The sequence below is a fragment of the Fonsecaea multimorphosa genome (assembly GCF_000836435.1).
Source record: "Fonsecaea multimorphosa CBS 102226 unplaced genomic scaffold supercont1.18, whole genome shotgun sequence".
NCBI classification, from domain to species: domain Eukaryota; kingdom Fungi; phylum Ascomycota; class Eurotiomycetes; order Chaetothyriales; family Herpotrichiellaceae; genus Fonsecaea; species Fonsecaea multimorphosa.
The window spans coordinates 390022-408659 of record NW_015971652.1 but is presented as its reverse complement, the minus strand read 5'-3'; the positions used below and the strand labels follow the sequence as shown (position 1 = coordinate 408659).

Sequence of the window (18638 nt, the reverse complement as noted above, 5' to 3'; positions counted from 1 at the left end):
GGAGGATACGAGCCAGCCACATATGTCCGTATGCAGGCTGAATTCAAGAGAATGCGTGATCCGCCCTCTGCCGTGGAGAACTCAAATGGCGCCAACCTCCCTCCTCCAACAACGTCTCTGTCACTCGATAATACTACAGTTGTCCTCCAAAAGCACCGGAACTTGCAGGTACCCACGCACGGCAGGGTGCCCCGCTGATGTTATCGGCACGGTGTGCAGTGGTAGACGACGCGCTAAGATAGGGGACTGCGGCCTCTCGTCCGGCGATATCATGCCCCGATCGCGACGAGCAGACAGCGAGCCCAGGCTGTGTTTTCCGCCGCGGCCTGGAGATCGACGAGTTCGGTGGTGGTTAGTCGCCTCTAGAAAGAACGGCGCAGTTGAATGGGGATACAAGGACTCGGTACATAGTAGGCTCGTAATTCATTCATGACTGGATGTGTACGTAGGGAATCTACCTAGGTAGTTTTCGCGAAACACCTGCCGCCCATCCTCCGTTTCTGATTAGCCGCTCGCCGCTTTGCTCACCCTGGGCTCACCGACTGGTTCCTGAGCCATCCCTGAGCGCTCCCTGAGGCCTGCATGAGTCAACAGTTGGCTCGAGAAATCCGGGCCTATGTAGACGACGAGAATGCTGGGGCCTCACGAAGGAGCCACTTATTACAACTGCCGGCAATAGCAGCCGAGAATAAGGCTGTTGTTCACCCAGGCGCTGGCACCCAAGCGGAAAGGTATTGCCGCAAAACTTGTGCCCCGGCTGTGTTCATGACAAAGGAAAGTACCTGTTATTTTTTACATACGGCAGTGCCTAACCCCGCCTCCTTGGGCACCAATGCAGCTCGTCTCCTCTGAACCACTGAATTGATCACTGGTGACATGGGGCCGGGGCGCCACTCACATGCAAGAACCCGCATTGAGCGGACTGTTGGTTCATCCGCAGTAGAACTGCAGAGAGGTGTTTCCCTATGGCGCCCAAAGCATACATATATACTCTTTGCTCCGCTGGCACAAGGGCCAGCACTCTCTACACCTGTCAAGCTTATCCCATACCCATCTCTCGTCGACAGTGGGTGACGTATCTGCCACAACGACCCCGGCTGCCAAATTTCCTATTTACTTTCAGCAATAGCCATGGCGGCGGACGAATACTGCACATGTAGGACCCCCGATCGAAGGATAAATCAAGGCTCTGTCATGTGCATAAGCTGTGCTAAGCTCGCCCCTCTGCCGGACGACGGCATCCCCGACCCGCGGTCGACAATGCAATGGGTACCTGAAACGACACTCAGATCGGTTCTGGAATTATCGTGGCCAAAACAAGACATTTTCGAGCTTGATGTCAATATTGAAGGTTATAATAATATCGCCGAGAGCGTTGTGAACCTGCTCCGCAATATGGGGACGAACACCGGCCCGACTCAGACACCCGGCGGACCCGACGACAATATAACCACCCCTGCGAACATCGACATACCACGTGTGCCTGTGAAGGTGGGTCAGAACTATGAGTACGATCCCTTGGAATTGAGCGAATCTCTAGACCCACGAGAGCACAAGTTCAGATTGCTTCGCATATCCAATAACGCGGAAGGGCCTGTCCACGGGACCCTGGAGTCGTACACCATTGGGCAGGTGCCGGAATATGAAGCTCTGTCCTACACGTGGTCAGCCGGACCTGAGGAGCTCGCAGATGGTAACAGGCATGGTGGGAGACCTCTGTTCCTAGGGGAGAACTTCCGACGGCTTGCCGTGACTAAGAATTGCGAAGCAGCGTTGAAGATACTCCGCCAGAAGAAGAAGGAACTTGTCTGGATAGATGCCATCTGTATCAATCAGGGTGACGGCTCTGAGAAGACATACCAAATTGGTCTTATGCACCATATCTACGCCTCCGCAAAGAAGGTATTGGTCTACCTTGGGCCCTCCTTGAAGGTTAACTTGGAGGATCTGGCGCTTAATCTGCTTAAGAAGGATCCCAAGGAGTTCGATGGCAGGCTAAATGATGAACACTGCGTACAGGCGCTACGACACCTCTTCTCCAAGCCCTACTTCTCGCGCATCTGGGTCGTCCAAGAAGTCGTCCTCGCAAGGACCGCGGTGGTCTTTTGTGGAAATAAGGAGATAGAATGGCATCACATCCAGAGCAAGTGCGACAAGAACACGGGCGACCTGGGGAGTATGGACAAGATCAACATGCCTACCTGGATTCAGAATATCGGCAGGGTGAAAAATATCATAAAGCCGTACGATCTGGGAGACTGGATATTTAGTGGTATGCGTAGCCATGCGTCTGACGCGAGAGACAAGGTCTTTGCATTCTTCGGGATGGCCGAGAACCCCGTAGGATTGGGGCTGTCTGCAAACTATAATCTCTCCGTGGAGCAGGTGTATACTGGCATAGCGGCATATCTGATCGGCGAGGGCCGTGTCTGGGATATTCTGAACCGGGCAGTGTGTGATCGGAAGGATGAAGTCGACGACATACACCTAGACCTTCCATCCTGGGTTCCGGATTTCCGCCATGCGGCGCCAGTGCCCCTTCAGCACTGGCTCGCGGAGATCAATCCTGAGTTTCAACCACGGCTTCAACCACGGCTTGACACGCCCGCTACGCCTGCTACGCCCGCTACGCCTGCTACGCCCGCACGGGTCCTACAGAAGACAGGCTCGTTGGTGATCTCCGGTCACAGGCTACTGAACTTGCCTGGAGCAAAACAACCGTCAGAGGGCCGTCATCTCCTGGAAATTTACCAGGTGAAATACCAGGTGAAAATCCGCTTTTTCTTAGAAGCACCATTTCAGGAAAAGGATCACATATTTTTTCCGCGACTGCAGGATAGCGGGAAAACTCTGTCATTAGGCCACTTGGCGGGAGGCATTGTGTTCCCTCGACCGCCGGACGACTCAACAGTCTTACTTCATGTCCGGGAAACCGATTCTCCCTACGCTTTCACGCTCATTGGAAGGTGTATCTTCCAGATGGACGGCGCCAACCTCCCAGCCCTCTCGTTCCCTGGCAACTCGATTGCGGATGATATGCTCCCTCTCACAGAGCACGACTTCGATATCCTCTGGACGGTGTATCAGTATTTGGTGTCCATTCGGAGCAATATCGCCGTTCTCCGTTCATCCATATTGAGCAAACAACAGAACCCCTGTGATAGCAAGACTGCGTGGAGGGACTATGAGACACTACGCGCCTCTCCCCCTAGGGAATTGCAAATGACAGAACCTAGATATATCACGGCATTCCGAGGGTTCTGGGAAGATGATCAAAGCTACAGGGTAGAAATATGGTCAAATTGGGTAATGGTCAGGCGCCTCGCAGCGTGGGTAGATATATACAAAACCATCGAGGACAAATATCAACGCGAAGTCTATCTCGATCTCTTTGGGAGGTGGAAGAATTCAGCGGCCGGAGCCAGGAGCGCGACACAGCGGCTCCTTGACGAGACGCAAGATCCTCTGGACGAGAAGCGCAAGGATGCCATTCGACAAATTAAGAGCTGGAAAGATTCCACGGTGGAACTGCTGAAGTATATTTGCTATGAGGAATATTTCGTCTACCCCGGCAGGCTCCCCGGCAGGCTCCCCGGCAGGCTCCTCGACGTGAACTTCGAGTCACACCTCTACCCTACACCCGAATACGACAGACGCTATGAACCGATCACAGAGGACTATCCGCCGGAAGACGGTTTCATCATGTACTTGCATGAAATAAACCGCAGGCACGGTTTTCCCGCACGAGTTGGCTACCTTGGTGACATGGAAGATGTAGAACAAATGTTCCGCGGGATGTGGCGCACCCTGGAGTGCGGTGGTGAGAATCTCAAGAAATTCTGTCGCCAGCCGGGAAGGGAGAGCCAGGATTGTGTGCAGGCCCTTCTGGGTGACTGGACACACGTGCAGGACTGGTTGCAGCAGTTCGAAGCACTGGGCAGGATGACGGATCAGGAACGGTCTGCATTGAAGGAGGTCCACGACCTTGAGATGGGCCTATGTAAACTTGGTGAGCTGAGAAGGAGCCTTGGTTTAGGAATGGGGAAGGAGGAGACACTCGTTATTATTTGATTGTTATCATTCCGGCGTGACGCAAATCCTTGACAAGCTGGCAAAGGAGATTCCGCTCCTTGATGAAGATCTATTTCGGCACCCTCTGCGTCCCAAAACGAGCCCCAAAAGATCCGCTCTGCCAGATCAGTACAGTCCATACGTCTTCACAAGGAAAAAACTTAGGCAGCATCATAATAACGGCAGGGAATCTACCAGGTTCCTGATGGCCGGACCCCTAACCGAGAGGCAAGTATAACCGATAGTAAGGGGCCAGATTAAGCCCCCTGCTCAGGGAGCGCTCAGTGATACTCAGCCAAAGGCCCAGTTAAAAGCTCAGGTTAAAGTGGCCTTCGCTCACCCTCTAGGGTTAAATTGTATATGGCAGTTAGGTTTTTCGTTCTCGAGTAACAGAGGTAGTAACGAAGGAAAAGGTTGTGTCCTCTGCCTAGCCGCTCGCCGGCTTTGCTCACCCATCGGCTCGCCTTCTGCGTCCTGAGCTACCCCTTGTGCGGTCTGCGGAGGACACCCTGAGTAAGTGGAGATATTGGAAACCCTTGCGCTTGCTAATATAGTGAGTGATATTTCGTGGCGTGATATAAGAAACAACTGTCCATCAAACTGGCGCCAATTCCTCCCGCTGGCAACAACACCAGCCATGCTTTTTCGAACTTGCAACGATATCCTGAATCGATATCGGTCTCGGCGATTCAGATTGTGGGCTTTACACAGACACATGTTTTCGGAGTGGGCCCTCTTAGTGACAGGCCATCGAGAAGAGGCTAGTGAGCACTGCCACTCTTGGTGAGGCAAGACGGACAATCTCGCTGCTTTGGGCCCAAAGGAAAATCAACAGTCAAGGTTTCATTTCCATTGGCTCCTTTAGACAGGTCGTTCACTACTATTGACAACGCCCGTTCGGTTGAAAATCGATGACACTGCCGCAAATGACTTTGAATCTTTTCCCATGTAAAATATGACTGTCGACCCGATTGGCAAGAACCAATGGCACACTCATAGTGGCCATGCGACTCTTGCTCATGCGACTCCCTCTGAACGGCAAAGACTGTGGCCGAGCAATGGTTGCGAGTACATTTGAAAAGCTGGTGCTTGTCTCTCGCATGCTCCATCATCTTGTCTTTGCGGGGGAACATCGCCGTGCAGTCGCTCTCAAGACATGGAACGACACCCTCAAGGTTGTGTTTTGTCGCCACGTGTCTCCGGAGGTCGCAGGGTTTTCCAAAGGGCGCCTTGTGAGAGCAGCCTGGATGTGTGCAGATCAAAGGCTTCTCATGGATGTGTCTGATGTGAGCCATCAGCGACGAGGCAGGACGGAAAGTTGCCTTTGAGGCACAGCCTGGCCAGGGACATTGCCGGGGCCAAGGTAAGTCGTAATGTACATGGGTGTCTCTCACGTGCCTCCTCCTCTCATAGTAAACAAAGAAGGAAGATGACTCCCAGTCACAGCCTGGCCAAGGACATTTCTCGCGCGACGGTAAGTGCTCGTCGATGTGTTGGTCAACATCTGGCGTGCTTTTTGAGATAGAAGTAGTGGTCGGCTCTACCCATTCGGCCTCCATTTTGGTGTTTGAGGTCGTCTCCTTCGCGCCCCGTTAGCGTCGGTTTAAAAAAAAACTCACGTCAATTGGTGGAATTTGTGGAGTGTGCCACGGCGTGCTAGAAGCAAGGCCGCCGTCAAGTTCAGAAGTCGGAATTGCCTCAATTTCGCTCAGATGGCAGTTACCAGCGGTGTTGTTGAACGTCTGCATGTCTTGTAGGCTGTCAAGGTTCCCGACATCAAAGTCTGACTTCCCAGCTGTTTCGAAGGCCGCCGCATAGTCCAGTGGAGCAAAGGCACTTTGAGCGGAGGACTGCGGGATCGCAAATGGGTCAAGACTGAAGTTGCCGGCGATAGGCCATGTCATGTCGAATAGGTGGTTCTGTTCCGGAGCGACTGGATCATAGAAGCACTGTCCGCCTCGCTGTAAACCAGCCTGGCCATTCTCCAGGAAATTGTAGTAATCGCTAGAGACTGAAGCCATGGTAGTATCGCCCACTAGGCTAGAGCTGGGGAGGCTGAACAGGTCGTGGTTGAACGGCTGTCCTCCTTGTTGCGAATTGGCCTGACCATTCTCCTGGGAGCCGTAGGACGAGTCGACGGTATCTGAAGCCATGGTAGAGTCCCCAGGCAGGCCGGGGCTGGGGAGGCGGAACATGTCGAGAGTGGGCAGCTCATCTTGAAGTAGCAATTGTGTGAACGAGACGTCGTACCTTTGTTCAGAAGACATGATAGTTCAAAGCCGCTGAAAACTCGAATGCTTCGTTTGAATGGAAAGAGTAGACGTTACTGATTGTTCAAGAGGAGGAGGAAGCTGAGCAGGTCGCAAAGAGAGCATGGTGAAGGATAGTGATGCAAAAGGACTGAAGCGCTGATGATGGCGGTGGAGATCAAGGTGTGCGCCCTGCGCCCCGTGCCTAGCGCCTTGTCCCGCCTGGCACCGCGCCCACGCAATACCTACTGTGCGCCCTCGCAGCGTGCCAGTGTCCAAGGCGCCATGCTTGCAGATGCCATGGCTTTGACTGATCTCCACAACGCAACTGCTCCGTCAATCAAAGAAACCCCGAGGCTACCCGAGCCTCAAACAAACCATCTTTCTGAAGGGGCGCCTCCCCAGGGCGGTTGACGACAGCATCCAAGAGATCTATGCCTCCAAGAAACAGACTCTACAGATACGCTCCATTTGGGCCCTGGCAGTTGTTCAATCGAAAGCAGAGATACTTGTAGTATAGATCAAAGACAGACTTGAAATACTGTTACGAACCCTGGAGGCGCTCGACAGGGGCTGGGGGAAAGCATTTGAGATTCAGCCTCAGAGTCAGATTCATTTCCTTTGCTTCGTGATCTCGCTTTCTTGCCCTCTCCCCTGGCTAGCCTGTATGTAGCAGCCTCACACGTAACAACGGCCACATCCTCAACGACTATACCCCTCCTCACCTCGTACGCTCCTCGTGTAGCACGTACGGGGGCGATCGAAACCAATCAGATAGCTCATCAAGCATTATTTCATTCATACACATATACCCAATGCTGGGAGAGCGACAAAGGTACCAACTATATCTTTCTTGCACGCGGAGCTGGCACTCCCTCATCGGTCTGCTCGGCTCAAACTCCTCAGCACACCCCCGAGATCTCTCGGAGGGCTCCCTAATTCCATTCCTAGGGCCTTTCGTTTTCCTTCTTTCTCCCGCTGTGTCAGCTTCTCGGCGCATATGGCTAATGCTCTCCCCGCTACACCGTCTGCTGCGGTGCGGTACTGCGCTATTCTGTGGATGCCGTCCGCAAACGTGTCGACGGTCGGCCCTATCGACTCCAGAACGCCACCTAGGCGCTGTGATATGTGATCCGTGGTCGTCGGGGCGTTGGGAGTTAGTATGTCGAGTGCAGCTGCGTCTGCTTCAGAGAGGAGTGATCTGTCTAATTGCGTTGCCTTTGACGGACTCGTTGGCACGTCAAGTTCACCCAAGCTGGCCACGCTAGGGGGCCGTAGCAACTTCTCGAGTGCCTCCTTTTCGAGTCGCAAACTGCCATCATTGTCAGCCATCGGGTCTGCAATATCTGCTAGCTCACAAGTCTCACCATTTGATTTGCTCCTCTAACTCGGCAATCTTTTCAATATTCTGCGTGTTCTTCGGGTTCGGCCGTTCTGGAAGTGGTTCCTTTGGCACAGGTACTTCTTCGCGACCAAACCAGTCTGATAGATCAGATCTATTGGCCAACTCTTTCAACAATTCTTCTTCGATTACTCGCGCTGTCGAAAAATTAGCACAGCACTGAGTCGTGAAGATTTCACGGTCACAAACCTGCTTGTCTTGCGCTGGCCTCTCCAAATCCTGTGCCCAGTGGTTTCTCATCGAGAGCGCGCTCGGCACACCAGATGAGAAGCTGCTTCATCCGTCTGGGCTCGGGGAGACCCTCGCTTTCAATGTGCTTATAATAGTCTGATACATCCAGTTCTGGATGAGGCAATGCTTGAAAGAGAATTAGCAAAGCATGACTCATTTTGTGCGGACAGTCTCACCACTGGAGTTCCCTGATTCAATGAGTGAGCTGGCCCTTCGCCCGCGCATGCCCAAGCTGCTCCTCCTTTCGCCCTTGCCGGCCTTGCCCTCACGCATGGCTTTGTTCCGTTTGATAACCGGCGTGTCCGCAAACGGCAGCGCGATCTTGGTTGGGGCATGGTCTTGTTGGACTATAGAAGTGGTCTCCTCTTTTGCATTATCTTCCGGTTCCTTGGGCGGTGGTTCGTCCACTTTCTTCTCCGGCGATTGCTTGCGGGGTGATTCAGCGTGATGTTTGCTCTTCGTCGGCTCCTCCCTACGCACACTTTTCTTGACAGGACTTCCAACTTGTTGCTCGTTGTCTTTGGATAAACGTTTTGAGCGACGTCGGGGAGGATCCTCCTTTGGGCTGGGTGTAGGAAATGAAGTTCGATTCCTCCGCTGTGTGGGTTTCCGTCCTATCTCTTCATTCTTCGAAATGTCGGGCCTATCACTTGCCGGCTGGGGCTCGGGCGCGTTATTTCGACTTGATAGAGCATCTCTCTCTTTACCTGTCGGTTTCGCTTGAGATGGCTTCTTTTTGACGCGTTTAAATTGAAACCCATCGTCCTCCTCATCGTAGTCTAAGAGCCAGTGTAAGTGCCTATACTCGCATTTTGCCTTGGTCCTCCAGATAAAGACATACCCATCTTCCTTTTCTTCTCATTGGAAGGTCTGGCTGCTTGCGCTGCCACAGGATCTGAAGTGCCGGCAATTGTCCTCACATTTCGGTCGCTTTGTTCCCGATTTGAATATAGTGTCGCGTCATCTTTCTCTTGAATTCGCGCGCTTAGTCTTCGAGTCGGCCTTTGTACCGATGACATTGGCAAAGTGTGCAGCGGATGACGCGCAATTATCATGGTCATTTGCGCGTTGGTGGTGGACGAGGATAGTCGGATCCCGCGTTTGTTGGTGAAATCGGTCGCATGCGCAGGTGCGGAGTTGAGCCGGTGGTTAAGAGTTGTGGAATCTCATTATAACGATATCCCTAGTAAAGAGTGGTCGAACTGCGGCGCATGCGAGGAGCGAATGGGCGTTGGAAAGGGCGTTGAAATGGGATTCAAGGTGGTGTCCAGCACTGAAGCGGCTTGCATCGCGGGCTTGTTCAATTGTTTACAGTCTGCGCCCAAGCCCGCCAATCACAATTCACATGCCGCTTTTACAACCCAAGTCTCCTGCGCTTCATTGCCAACGCTCGCTCCATCAACAACGATGCTCATTCCGCACTCTTCTTCATGATCATCAACCTCGATTCAGGTGAGCAGCGTGTCTTGTTTCCTTGTCTTCTATCTACCACGTCTACCATTCTCTACGTCGTTGCAGTGACACTCTCGACCACCATGCACGGTCACTTCCCCTCCGAAGAAAATAGCCTCCATCTCTCATTCAGCAATGTCTGTACCGCCAGAAACTTTGCTAGATATAACTTGGCTTTTTCGCTTGGATTGATGGTCTCGGAAAGACATATTGCACCGAGATCCTGACCAGCGGAGACCAATGTTGAAGACACAAGCTGCACCTCCCGACTCCAGTCGTCCCGCGATAGTTGACCCTGCAAGTGGAGCTTGAGGAACTGTGCATGCAGACAGGCTTGGGTAACGGCTGCGGCTGTGTGAGGCCTCTGGCCAGCAGCAGCGTCCCCGAGAAGTATAACTCTACCTCCCCAAAAGAGATTTTCCGGCGCCAGAGAATCCGTGATCACTTGAACGAATGGATCCCTGGTCTTGACCACCGCTTCTGCGAATTGTGGCGGGAGCTCATCCTGCGCCTTTGCCCTCATCTCATCAGCTAAATGCCTGCACATGCCCTTTGGTGGCAGTGTGAATAAGTGTCTGACGCCATTCACATCTGTCATCAACTCTGCTAATTCTTCCTCCGTCTTCCTGATGTACCAACCCCAGTTGAAGTGATTGTGAGAGTCCGGATTGCCGACTTTGTTTGCTGGAACAATATAGGAGAACATTTGTGCGTTTCGATTGAAGCACATCGTGCCAGATAAGTCCATCACTTGCATCGTGGCAACCGAAAGATCCTCAACCGGCACGAGGCCACGGAAAAGCACGTACCCGGCATAGGTTCGCTTCGCATCTGGGAACATGATATCGCGCACTTTGGACGAGGCGCCATCTGCGCCGATGACGAGATCCGCTAGCAATGTCTCCTCCTTTCCAACACCGTTGACAAATTGGACTTCCACTCTGTCGTCGCGTTCAATTACGTTCCATGCGTTGCAGGAATATCGATACTTGGTCGCTGCTACGTCGTCGCAACTCTTCTCCGTGAATGCGAGCATCAACACACGGAACAGTTGACTCCACGTGGTCGCACAATTGCTGACGACGTCTTTGTTGATGACTACTTTGCCTCCCTGGTCGAGAATCTTGAAGGAGTTGAGCGGAATTCCATAAGAACTCATGGATGCATTTGCATATCTCTGGAGGAACTCGGCGACTTCGTCTCCAACGCGAATGCCAGCTCCTTGGTCTTGCAACTGACTTGAGGGTTGACGTTCTAAGACGGTGATGGAACCGACTTCCGGCAGTGTCTTCAGGGCGACGCCAACGCAAAGGCCTGCAAGGGATCCTCCTACCTACGATTACGAAACTAATTAGACACCATCGCTGACTTCAAGGCATAGGAAAGCGGAGGATCCGGCTGTGAGTTTGAAGTACGGAGAATTTGACTTACGATCACCACGTCAAGGCGACGTGGCACTCCGGTGCCCATTTCAAACTGCACGAAGGTATGCTTGATATAGGTTATATCACAAGCGGATATGGATTCCTAAAGCGAGACAAGAGGAGACCATCTCGCCTCTGAAACATTGAGAGCATAAAGATTCGATGAGCCTCCTTGATTGATCGTTGGATGACTTTGCTTTAAGGCAGCAATCGAGATCAGGACATTCGCCGAAATGCCCTGTCTCACCTGTCGTTCTCGATTACAACACAGAGGTCAGGCCTCCGAATTTGAGCGAAATGTGACAAACGACGGCAGGGAACCACGCGATCGCCCCGTGCTAGGGGAGGTACCTCTAGGCGTACACATGAACAGTCAAGATGGAACGCATGGGTCGAAGGTACAGGTGCTACGGCTTCACGCTCACGTCATCCGCCGTCAACTCGTTTTCTTGCAGCCTCGTCTATGGCCTTTTACTTCATTTACTCTAAGATATGTCAGATGCAACATATCCTTGCATTTTTAGCGCGTTTCCAAAACCCAGATATACTCCGCATAGCTGCCCGGGAAGAATTGAAGATTACTGATCGTCATACAGTGTCGTCCATTGTCTCAGCAGCTGATCGATCGCATTTGATTCCCCTTGATCAGCCAACTCCTCTTTGGCTACTGCGTTCTCGGCGGAGGAGCCTGCTGCTTCTTTCAAGGATTCATCCGTTCTCGTCACGGTTGCTTGTGCACTTGGCAAGTCCTGTTCCGCTGGTTCCTCTTTCGCAGCTGCCTCTGGCGGGGGAGGTCTTGTATCTGAATTATGAGTGCTCTCCAAGTTTATGTCTGAACCCACAGGAAGTGTAGATCGACTGGAGGGAGGCTTCAGGATATCATCGAAGGTCGGAGCTCTCGCGAATTTAGGCCCCCCTGACTCGGCTGGTTGGGACGCACCAGCATCACCGTCTCCGGGTTTGTTGTATTCGAGGACGTTGTCTGGATTTTCCGACTCCTCCTCCACCCCGAAGAAAAGACCAGAGTTCTTCACCGTCCTGGAAATTTCCATCAGCTCACGTGGGGCGACGCGAAAACGTTCAAGACTTACTCTTGGATAGAACCCATCGCTGCCGTCGGCGAAGGTAGGGATTCCCAAACAGACGAATACCAGGGTTTTCTGCTAGGTCTTCTTTGTACTCCCACTGAAAGATCTAGGGCTTGAGTGTTTTCCGAAACAGGAAGTGTACTGACAACCTTCCTATGTCGATACGGAGGGTGTTGAACGAAAGTTGTGGTCTCCTCCTCCATGCCAATGCTCTCGATTGCTCCCGCTGCAACACTGGCGTACATGTCTAGGTCGTCCGAATCGAGGTTTGAAGGAGTGGCGTCGTGTTCAGGCCACGCTTGGTCTTTGCGAACAATGGACAAAACCACCCATGGGGTCGGAATTCGTACAGTGTCGCGAGAGTAGACGAAGTCTTTCTCCACTTCGATATCGACGCGCACCCGCGAACCATGAGTCTCTGCGGCACCTGCCTGTTCGAATTGAAGCAATGCGCTTTCGATACGCTTGAGGCAGTTTCTCGTGGTCAACCCGAGCATTCCGGGTTGTTGAGGAGGCAAAACTTCAGAGTTTGGCCTAGCGACAGTTTGACCTGAGGATATGTCTTTGGCCGCCGCAATGGACGGGGCCTCGACGGGAGACGTTTCCCCACCAGCTAAAGGCTGCGCAGTCACTGGATCCGAGTGTTCTGTTTGCGCTTGTCCTCGCAGAACCGTTTCATCCTGGGCTCCGACGGCCTTAAGGAGGTGTTGGTAATTCCTGGTGGCTTCTTCGTTCGCTCGAAACAGATTTTCGAGCAGCGTTCTCTGATAGCTGTCGTTGCCGTTGTCGTCTTTGGACGGGGTCTTCTTTCTAGTGACGAAAAATGTGAGGATCCCAGGTTTTCCTAGTGTTTGTGGGAGTAATAGAGGGTAAAACCTACTCGGCCCTCAAATCCCTGGCGTACATCAAGACATTCAACATCAGCACGAATGTGCTTTTGAGTCGGTCCAAATTGCCGTGCAGGACCTCCATCTTGGGCTGGGGAAAGGGCCACTTGAGCCTGTCCAGGGTGGATGGGGCCAGCTTGCCGCCGTCCCCCTTCAGACCGTCTTTCGACGCACTCTCTATGGCTCTGGCGACCATGGCGTCAATGTCCCTGAAGACGCCCTCGCACTCGGCCACGACGTTATTGGCCTTCTGCACGGCCGCGTCCGAGAACAACCTGGCCTGGTCATCATCCTGTTTGAGGTTCGCACCAAGCTCTTCCAGCACCGCGGCCGTCAGCGACACGTCTCGGGCGAGGTTCTTGACCTCGGCGGGCGTGGCGGCCACGGTCTCCGAGAAGCTGTACAGGGTAATGGACAGCTTGACGCCCGCGCGGGCGACGCCGGTGATCGTGCCAATTAGGCTGACTTCTGCCATTTGGGCGGTTGTGGTTGTTCTTTTGTTCCTCCTTTATGGCGCCGAGGCCCCAAGAATGGCGGAAGAAGTACAAGCAGTCTCTCTCAATAGAGATGCGCGGAAAATATCACTTGGACTGTCCAACAATAGACTTCCATCGCGTGCTATACATTGTCTGAAAGAAGGACGGTGGAGGAGTGGTAAGTCTCCTGACTGTCAACAGAGCTGATTTGGCAACCAGTCTACAATTGTCAATGGTCAAGGCTGACTAAATTGTAACTATTTCGGGATCCGTTTTGCATAAGGAGTCCATTGAGGTAAGGCGCCCTGCAGGAAGGATATATCGTGTAGGAAGACCAGTAGTGAAGAAACACCACGTGGGGTCATCTGACAAGTACTGACGAGGACGGAGAAACACCAGTGTGAACTTCCTTTCGTATTAAGATTGAGACAGCTGCCACTGTAAGGAGTTGCTCTATGTTTCGGCCAAGTAAGTGATACCATGAGACCTTATATCCCTTCCCAGCTTTCTAAGCCCTCTTCCCACTCTTTGTAAGTCAGGAACAGGAGAAATATTTTTTCCTACATATGCAGGAACTTGTATGTCCACATATCTCTCTTTCGAAGCCTCTAGTCCCAGCGTCCCGACTCACTGGTCTTCCCCGTTTTTACTCTCCGCCAAAACCGTTCCGCCACGACTGGTTTTGTACTGTGACTACCGTGCCTCTCGCGAATGACGACTGTGTTCCGCCGTGGCCTGCACGCTGAGGTAGCTGAAGTGTTCTGCATAGCACGTCTCGGACGCAATGTGGCTGTTTTGGCGGTGGAGGTGGAGTCTCAGCAAATGTCGTCTGCAGAAACAACATACGCATGCACACACATTGCATAGATCGCAACAGACAGTAAAGGATATTAAAGGTGCGAGGGAGTGACGGGGCTGGACATACCACATGACTTTATCCCACGGCCCTACGGCGCCTTGGATGCATTCACGGTACTGCTCCCTCAGGTCCTTTTGGCAGTTGAACTGGGGCACGCGGAGGACAGGCACGGCCAGGGCGACGGACAGGAAAATGGACAAGATAGCCACAAGGAGGGGGAGGAAGATGGGCTTCGTCATCATGGTGGGTGTTGGGAAAATCTGCTCGTTTGGCACAAGTAGTAGAGATATCCCAGATACTCGGGGTACAGAGTATAGAACTTCGCAGGGGACCAGCCACAGTACACACAAGGACAGCGTCGAGGGGAATGGGAAAACTTGGAATCTCTTGCTCAATGTGAAGCGAAGAAAAGGTAAGGGAAGGGAAGGATAGGGTAGCCAAGGGCAGGTCTACTGTCGATATACCATCGAGGTCGCTCGGCTACAGACACACTTCGAGCATCACGTACCGAGTACTCGGTCCAGCGACACAGATCGAGACCTCCCCAGCGCAGAACCGTGGCTGACTGAAAAAGAACAACCCCCCCAGCTGTCTATCCTCTTCTAGAACCTGAGCGTCGCACCGACGATCGTACCTAAGTACATATCCGGCACGGCCAAGGCTCCTAGGCTGGACCCTGGGAAGCTCATTCGAGAAGCGTAGGGTCTAACATCCTCTTCCGTAGACAGAATCCAGATACATAAACGAGGTGCATATGTAAGGGACAGACGGAGCAACGCCCATCGGTAAAAGGGTTTCTTTCTAACGCTAACCGAGCATGTTCTCGCCCCTGCGATGGTGGTGAGCTAGTGAGGCTGAGAAAGGTAGAAAAGATTCTAGATTCTAGACTCCAGACTCCGGCCTGGGGTGAAAGCTTATTGCTGCAGGTGGTTCTGGGCCGCGGCCGATCGCTGTGCTCCTGCCTGATTGGGTTGTGCTCAGCTAGCCACTCGAATGAATATGGATGAGATGGATGAGATGGAGATATAGATGGAGATAGCAACATATCTATCTACCTAGGTAGGTAGGTAGGTAGCGATTGAGATGGAAATGGGAATGGATATGGTGATGGTGATGGCGATGGTGAAGAGAGGAGAAATACATGGGGAATAGAACCGGACTACCTGGTATTGTTCGTCGCCGGTGTAGCTGCCCATTCTCTAAGAAAGGGCATCTAAATGTGCGAGCCGAAACTACATATGGAAAAGGAAAATAACACAGCTAGCTACCCAGGTAGCTCTCTTACAGGGCAAATCAAATAGTCCCTCGAAACCAGTAGAAAAATCTATCACTCTTGAGAATTGCAGTCGGAGGAGGAGGAATACTCGGTACAAGTCACTCCTAATCAAGGCCTGCTATTGTTCTTCTCTGCCTCCTCGGCCTGCTTCCTCTTCTTCTTCTCCTCCATGCTCCGCCACCGCTGCTGCCGCCACCCCATGCCCCAAGTGAACTCGACCCAGAGCAGCACAGTCGCAGCGGCCATGAGCATGCCGACGAGGAAGAAACACCACCCCAGACCCAGACTGGTGAGCATGTTGTCCACGACGGCGGCGCCCACGGCGCCCAAAATGCAGCGGACAAGATTCGAAGCGGCGGACGCGGTGGAGACGTTGCCCGGGTAGATGTCCGATAGTAAGGTGCTGATCGAGTTGGAGGCGACGACCAGGCAGAGGCCCAGGATGAATTGTAGGATGAGCGGGACGGCAAGAGAGGCGTGTCGCTCCAGTGCCCATCCGTACGGTAGGATGGCCGCCACCTGCACGGCTTGGGAGAAGAAGACGCCCTGTAGCCGCGCGCGCTCGATGGGGAAGTTGCGCAGGTCGTCGCCCCGCTTGCGGTCTACCGTCACGCCCAGCCGGCGCGCCGTGCGGCGGTAGTTCCAATCCAGAAGGCGGCCGTTGCAGAATGAGCCGATGCTGGCGGCGATGCCTAGAGGTCTGTTTGTTGTGGACACATCTCGATTAGAAACGAAACCCTTTTACATTATGGGATGATATGGGGGGAGAAATGAAGAGAAGAAAAGAAATCGAAGTCACTCACAGGAAGCACAACCCCACCTCTAGCTCGTTGAGTCCGTATAGCCTGGGGAACACGGTCGGCGTACTCGTCATCAGAACCAGGTTGCTGAACATCATGACTCCGGTGTACAAAATGAGACAGAATGCGTCGGGGTTTGTCAGAATGATAAAGGACCCAAGCGGATTGGGGAATCGGATCCTGGTGTCTCGCTGCCGCTCTGCCAGGGCCTGCTGCGTTTTCTCGTAGTCGTGCCTCTCTTCGGCACTCATTCTCTTCAGCCGCCGCCGGTTGGACATATATTGCAGGACGGACTGGCGCCACCATTGGTACGGCACGATGCTTCCATCGTCCACAATCTTGCGGTGTGTTTCGGGCATGAAGATGATGTACGCCACCAGGTATCCGCCGCTGATGATGGTGAGGAACCAGAAGACCGCTCTCCAGCCCAGGAATTGGGTCAACAGCCCACCGATGGTCGGTCCGAGGGCTGGCGCTGTCAAGGCACCGGCCGCCATGGGACCGATGAACTTCCCTCGCTCTGCCGTGGTGACGATATCAGCAACGACGCCGTATCCGAACGCGACTGTGCCACTACTGCCCGCGCTCTGCAGACACCGCAGGACGAGCAAGGCGGCGTAGCTGTCCTGCAGCGCCAGCCCAATGTTCGCAGCCGTGTATATGGTGAAGGCGAGAATATAGCCCAGCCGCCGACCGCTGGCGTCGGAGAAGGTGCCCATGAAGCTGGGCGTGAGGCCCTGGAAAATCATGTACGTGGTGATGGAGACGTTGATCAGACCTGACGACAGATGATATGTCCTTGTCAGGATGGGGAGGACAGGGTAGTAGATCTGACCGGACAAGGGGGAGAAGAAGGTTGCCATGGCGGTCATGGTCACGATGCCCCATTTGGTACGGTTCGAAAATGCTGAATATGGTTTCTGGGCACTGATGCTTGTCGTCGTCAGGGTTAAATTTTGCGCTCCGATGTCTTCTTTGTTCGGTTTCGAGGGTGGAGAGTCAGACGCTCCTTGCCCGGAGACGTTTATAGTGTCGTTAGCATCCTCTCTGTGGGAATGACTGTTTGTTCCCATGTCGTTGTTTCTGCCAGAGGGCGGAATGCCCGCTTCCTCGGTCGCCATGGTGGCCAGGGCCAGACAAGAACCCTCTTTTTCCAACCTCCGAGTTCGTACTGATCGAGTATCGATATCTCAAGTGTTCGTCAAACAGAGGTCAATCCCAGTTGAGGTATGTTGCTAAGCCAACATTAAGGAGCCTCCCTTTGTCTCCTTTATTCTTGTATCTGAGGCTGAGTGTATTCAGCGAAGCAAGCCATGATCATCCACCGCATACGGAAGTATAAGTAGCAGTATCCCCCTGACCAGATGTCGGAATTAGCTTTCGTTATGGTCAATACGACCGGAGCCTGCAGGACGGCTGGCAAGATGAAGCCAATAGTGTTTAAATCGTTTGTTGCGTGATTCGAGGGTCAAATACAATCCATGCGGCCGGTGTCGGGGACGGTCACAAGAAACCGGGCCGGTACAGGGCAGCTATACCTCTTGCGGACAGACCCATACAGGGATACCGAAGCAACAGGATGACATTCCTCGTTCTGGATATAATCGCAACCCTGGAGGCCTGAGGAATATCTCGATGATCTGCCGATCCTTTTTCCTCGTTGCTCCCTCGAAGAGGCGGGTATTGTTTTCCACGAAGATCTCGAAACCTCGAGAGAAGCAACGAACCTGGGTCGACCATTAGAGCACTCCAGCACAGGTTGAAGATCCTCCGGCATGCCAGATCACCCGATCCTCAAGTCGGTGCTGTCACTGATTGAAGACAATGATGCGAAGACCCTTCGTGTGTCCTTCAGCTCGCGGAAGGTGAAGCCGGGCGACAAGATCCCGAAACGAGGTGAGTTGGTTGCGAATCTATTCCTCAATTTACCTTTGCAAGACCGTCGTTTTGTGGTCTCGTTTGCTGATGGGATCTTTCGCAGAAGCTCAAGAGGTCCCAACACTTGGCTGGAATGCGGCCTCAGGACAGAAGTTCCTTGTCGTCTGCCTCGACATCGATGCACCATTCCCCACGTTTGCGCCCTTGAGCCCCGTCCTGCACTGGCTACAGACCGGCCTTGCTGCAGAAGGATCAACCAGCGGCGGCGACCTGACCTCGCCAGATCCAGCCATCGCCCACTGGGCTGCTCCAGGTCCTCCGCCGCTCAGCAGTCCGCATCGATACATCTTCTTGCTCTACGACCAACCGGCGGACTTTGACACGAGAACGTTGGCCAAAGCGGGTGGCTTCGGTATCCGAGAGCGCATGAGATGGGATCTTTCACGGTTCGAACAGCAGGCGAAGCTCGGTCCGGCTGTCGCAGCCACGTATTTCTTGAGCAACTAGGTTGGTGTGGTTGGCGTTGCGACAAGGAATTGAGCAGA

The 18638-nt window shown here is 53.2% G+C and overlaps 7 protein-coding genes across 7 annotated transcripts; 2 read left to right on the top strand and 5 right to left on the bottom strand.

Moving 5' to 3' along the window:
* Nucleotides 1-1194: 1194 nt before the first annotated feature.
* On the top strand, nucleotides 1195-4071 carry Z520_08295 (uncharacterized protein; the record flags this gene model as incomplete). Its single annotated transcript, XM_016778792.1, has 1 exon — nucleotides 1195-4071. One exon carries the CDS (start codon nucleotides 1195-1197, stop codon nucleotides 4069-4071), a length of 2877 nt encoding a protein of 958 aa, XP_016630163.1.
* A 1592-nt stretch (nucleotides 4072-5663) lies between these two features.
* On the bottom strand, nucleotides 5664-6338 carry Z520_08294 (uncharacterized protein; the record flags this gene model as incomplete). Its single annotated transcript, XM_016778791.1, has 1 exon — nucleotides 5664-6338. The coding sequence occupies one exon, from the start codon at nucleotides 6336-6338 to the stop codon at nucleotides 5664-5666; it is 675 nt and encodes a 224-aa protein (XP_016630162.1).
* Nucleotides 6339-7196: 858 nt separating this feature from the next.
* Nucleotides 7197-8972, bottom strand: Z520_08293 (uncharacterized protein; the record flags this gene model as incomplete). The annotated part of the gene is made up of 5 exons (XM_016778790.1): nucleotides 7197-7632; nucleotides 7688-7859; nucleotides 7912-8079; nucleotides 8130-8732; nucleotides 8795-8972. The coding sequence occupies 5 exons, from the start codon at nucleotides 8970-8972 to the stop codon at nucleotides 7197-7199; spliced, it is 1557 nt and encodes a 518-aa protein (XP_016630161.1).
* A 524-nt stretch (nucleotides 8973-9496) lies between these two features.
* Z520_08292 (uncharacterized protein) lies at nucleotides 9497-10875 on the bottom strand (the record flags this gene model as incomplete). Its single annotated transcript, XM_016778789.1, has 2 exons — nucleotides 9497-10738; nucleotides 10837-10875. 2 exons carry the CDS (start codon nucleotides 10873-10875, stop codon nucleotides 9497-9499), a joined length of 1281 nt encoding a protein of 426 aa, XP_016630160.1.
* Nucleotides 10876-11407: 532 nt separating this feature from the next.
* Nucleotides 11408-13279, bottom strand: Z520_08291 (uncharacterized protein; the record flags this gene model as incomplete). Its single annotated transcript, XM_016778788.1, has 3 exons — nucleotides 11408-11867; nucleotides 11921-12727; nucleotides 12798-13279. The coding sequence occupies 3 exons, from the start codon at nucleotides 13277-13279 to the stop codon at nucleotides 11408-11410; spliced, it is 1749 nt and encodes a 582-aa protein (XP_016630159.1).
* A 2244-nt stretch (nucleotides 13280-15523) lies between these two features.
* On the bottom strand, nucleotides 15524-17336 carry Z520_08290 (uncharacterized protein; the record flags this gene model as incomplete). The annotated part of the gene is made up of 2 exons (XM_016778787.1): nucleotides 15524-16115; nucleotides 16219-17336. 2 exons carry the CDS (start codon nucleotides 17334-17336, stop codon nucleotides 15524-15526), a joined length of 1710 nt encoding a protein of 569 aa, XP_016630158.1.
* Nucleotides 17337-17990: 654 nt separating this feature from the next.
* Nucleotides 17991-18600, top strand: Z520_08289 (uncharacterized protein; the record flags this gene model as incomplete). The annotated part of the gene is made up of 2 exons (XM_016778786.1): nucleotides 17991-18111; nucleotides 18197-18600. 2 exons carry the CDS (start codon nucleotides 17991-17993, stop codon nucleotides 18598-18600), a joined length of 525 nt encoding a protein of 174 aa, XP_016630157.1.
* Between the last annotated feature and the right edge of the window lie 38 nt (nucleotides 18601-18638).